The sequence below is a fragment of the Lolium rigidum genome, chromosome 7 (genome assembly GCF_022539505.1).
Source record: "Lolium rigidum isolate FL_2022 chromosome 7, APGP_CSIRO_Lrig_0.1, whole genome shotgun sequence".
NCBI lineage: Eukaryota > Viridiplantae > Streptophyta > Magnoliopsida > Poales > Poaceae > Lolium > Lolium rigidum.
This window is the reverse complement of record NC_061514.1, coordinates 296,468,874-296,471,941: the sequence shown is the minus strand read 5'-3', so window position 1 is coordinate 296,471,941 and position 3,068 is coordinate 296,468,874. Positions and strand designations below refer to the sequence as shown.

The window sequence follows — 3,068 nt, the reverse complement described above, 5'->3', positions numbered from 1 at the left end:
TCACTTCAGACAGCCTTTCATGGAATTTTTCATTTTATCAACATGAAATATTTGGACCACGAGAAATGGCCATATTTTCAACGGAATCAAAGCAAATTTATTTCGGTGCAAGAAGAAGTTTTAAAAGGAGTTGGACCGGGGTTAGGTTATCCAGAGAGCCAACAGAAAGAAGCCGAGTACTATGAAAATATGGGTGCGGAATTTTTCTTATGATTTACACAAAGTTAACTTTTATTTCATTTTATCCATGTAAAGAACTTATAAGAATCGATATATATATATATATATATATATATATATATATATATATATATATATATATATATATATTCCTAAAAAAATCCATAGACTTACTAAAACGACTATAGCTTGCTGGACTTTGAAAAAACATGTTTTATTTCATATTGGTATCTTCCTTATCGACAAAAATCTTCTCATCTCTTAAATTTGCACTAATCACTTACAGGCGTAAGAAACCTCATATACGATGCATGTCACATCTCTATCACCTGCGGATGTAAAAAATGCATGTTATTGATGTGTAGACACCACTGATGGAACATCCATTTGTGATGTTTAGCTACAATCGGTGAAAAAAACTCCGTACATTTCGGAAGTTCCATTGACTGAGCAGTTGGCGAAAATAACTCATTTGCCATCTGTGGTGTGTTGCAAGATTATTTAGCAGCTAATTACAGTTACTCCCTCCAATCCATAACAGTTGTGGGGATTTTGTTTAAATTAGATTAAATTTTAACTAAATCCGGACACTTATTATAGTCAGAGGAAGTACATAGGATACCTATAATTGCATGGACCATCAGATTTATGCATGCACCATCAGATTTGCTTCGGACTAGGTTGGACCAATTGGGGCCCAGCTGTATAGCTAAGTTCCCCAGCCGTCCTATATAAATACCAACATGATTAGGCAAGTTCCATGCACCAAGCAATGTGTTGTAACACAAACCTTAAGCATCTCTTCATTACTAGCCCAACCTAGCTATCCCATCCAGCTATCCTACTTCAAATAACATCCTCAGCTCAAACAATATGGCTCTTGCTACGCTCCACATCATGGCCCTCTTGTTACTGATTTTTCTGTTGCTCATCATACGGCAGCAATCTGAGCGACGCCGGCGTCTTCCACCCGGCCCTGGCACACTGCCCATCATTGGCAACATGCACCAGATGATCTGGAACAAGCCGGCGGTATTCCGGTGGATCCATCGCCTGCTCGAGGACATGAACACGGACATCATGTGCCTCCGTCTTGGGGGTACTCATGTCATTGTTGTGACATGCCCGAAGATAGCCCGCGAGGTTCTGCGGAAGAACGACGAAGTTCTCGCCTCCCGTCCTACCACATTCGCATCGGGTTCGTTCAGCTTTGGGTACAAGGGATCAATCTTCTCACCATATGGGAAGCAGTGGAAGAAGATGAGGCAGGTACTCACCTGCGAGATCCTCACCTCTTCTATGGAGCAAAGACTTCACCACCTCCGGAGCGAGGAGTGCAACCACCTTGTAAGGTACATCAAAAACATGGCACGTCCAAACAACTTTGTGGACGTGCGCTATGTAGCCCAGCATTTCTGTTGTAACGTCATAAGAAGGCTCGTGTTTGGTAAGCGATACTTCAGCGACGACATACCGGCTTCCTTGACCAGTGGACCCGGACATGATGAGGTGGCACATGTCGCCGCTCTCTTCACGGCCCTCAACCATCTCTACAGCTTCTGCGTGTCCGACTACTTCCCGGCCCTGGTAGGCCTTGACTTGGAGGGGCATGAGATGGTTTCCAAGAATGTCATGAGAGTGCTCAACAGATTTCATGATCCCATCATAGAGGAGAGGATCCGTGAAAGGTCCACTACACTCGGGAATGGTGGCGAAAAGAAAGAGGCCAGAGACTTTTTGGACGTCCTGGTTTATCTTGAAGATGCAGATGGACAACCATTGTTAACCCTAGAAGAAATCAGAGCACAAACAATGGTTAGTGTGGAGTCTCAACCTCTTTCAAGAATTCATTGATCGCTTTAATCTCATATTGTATATGAAAATGAAAGTTATCTAATTATTCATATGACTTCGACCGACGCAGGAAATGATGTTTGCAACCATCGATAACCCATCGAATGCTGTCGAGTGGGCGCTTGCTGAGATGATGAACAAGCCAGAGGTCCTGCAAAAAGCTATTGATGAACTAGATATTGTCGTTGGTAAAGATAGACTAGTCGAGGAATCTGACATTCCTCATCTAAACTATCTCAAATCATGCATCCGGGAGGCTTTCCGCTTACATCCCTACCATGCTCTTAACTTGCCCCATGTTGCCACGGCTGACACCACAATTGCTGGCTACACCGTCCCTAAGGATAGCCACGTCATTTTAAGTCGAATAGGACTTGGCCGCAACCCAAAGATATGGAACGAACCACTCGAGTTTTGGCCCGAGAGGCATTTGAACACTGGGAATGTACTTCTCAGTGAGCCTGGCCTACGTTTTGTTTCATTTAGCAGCGGGAGGAGGGGCTGTCCAGGGATCTCCCTGGGTACATCTGTCACAATGATGCTGTTTGCAAGGATGTTGCAAGGATTCACTTGGACAAAGCCTCCGGGCATTGAGAGAATCAATCTTCAGGAAGGCAATGCAAGCCTTGCCCTAGCTGAACCCCTGGTTTTGCACGCTAAACCACGGCTGGCTGCTCATCTCTATATATGAGCAAATGAGATAGAGTTCCTCATATTTTATCAGTTTTATATCAATAATATATTTATCCAGAACAAATTTGTGGTAGATATTGCAGGGCGGCATTCGGTTCTTCAAAATGTACTTTGTACCGGTTACTTCATGTGTGTAAAATAAAGCAACGATGATTGCTATAACGAATGTAATGATGTACCATTATGACAAAGGATGGTTGTACTTATCATATGGTGATGACATGTGCCATGCAGATAGTCAACAGATATGTAACTTTGGTGTCTTTTAACCTTGAGCGAACTTTTTAATTAAATCTCCAAAAACAGTTATGTCGTCCGCTAGCTAGCCTGACTAACAGAGA

At 43.0% G+C, this 3,068-nt stretch overlaps 1 protein-coding gene across 1 annotated transcript; it reads left to right on the top strand.

Annotated features, from left to right (window-relative positions):
• Positions 1-487: 487 nt before the first annotated feature.
• Positions 488-2,725, top strand: LOC124673026 (tyrosine N-monooxygenase-like). The gene is made up of 3 exons (XM_047209161.1): positions 488-517; positions 994-1,995; positions 2,105-2,725. The coding sequence occupies exons 1-3, from the start codon at positions 488-490 to the stop codon at positions 2,723-2,725; spliced, it is 1,653 nt and encodes a 550-aa protein (XP_047065117.1).
• The last annotated feature ends 343 nt before the right edge of the window (positions 2,726-3,068 follow it).

Coding starts and splice junctions, on each gene's coding strand:
- LOC124673026 (XM_047209161.1), top strand. CDS start 488: ATGCATGTCACATCTCTATCACCTGCGGAT. Junction 518..993: donor CATCTCTATCACCTGCGGAT/GTAAAAAATGCA, acceptor CTTCATTACTAG/CCCAACCTAGCTATCCCATC. Junction 1,996..2,104: donor AAATCAGAGCACAAACAATG/GTTAGTGTGGAG, acceptor CGACCGACGCAG/GAAATGATGTTTGCAACCAT.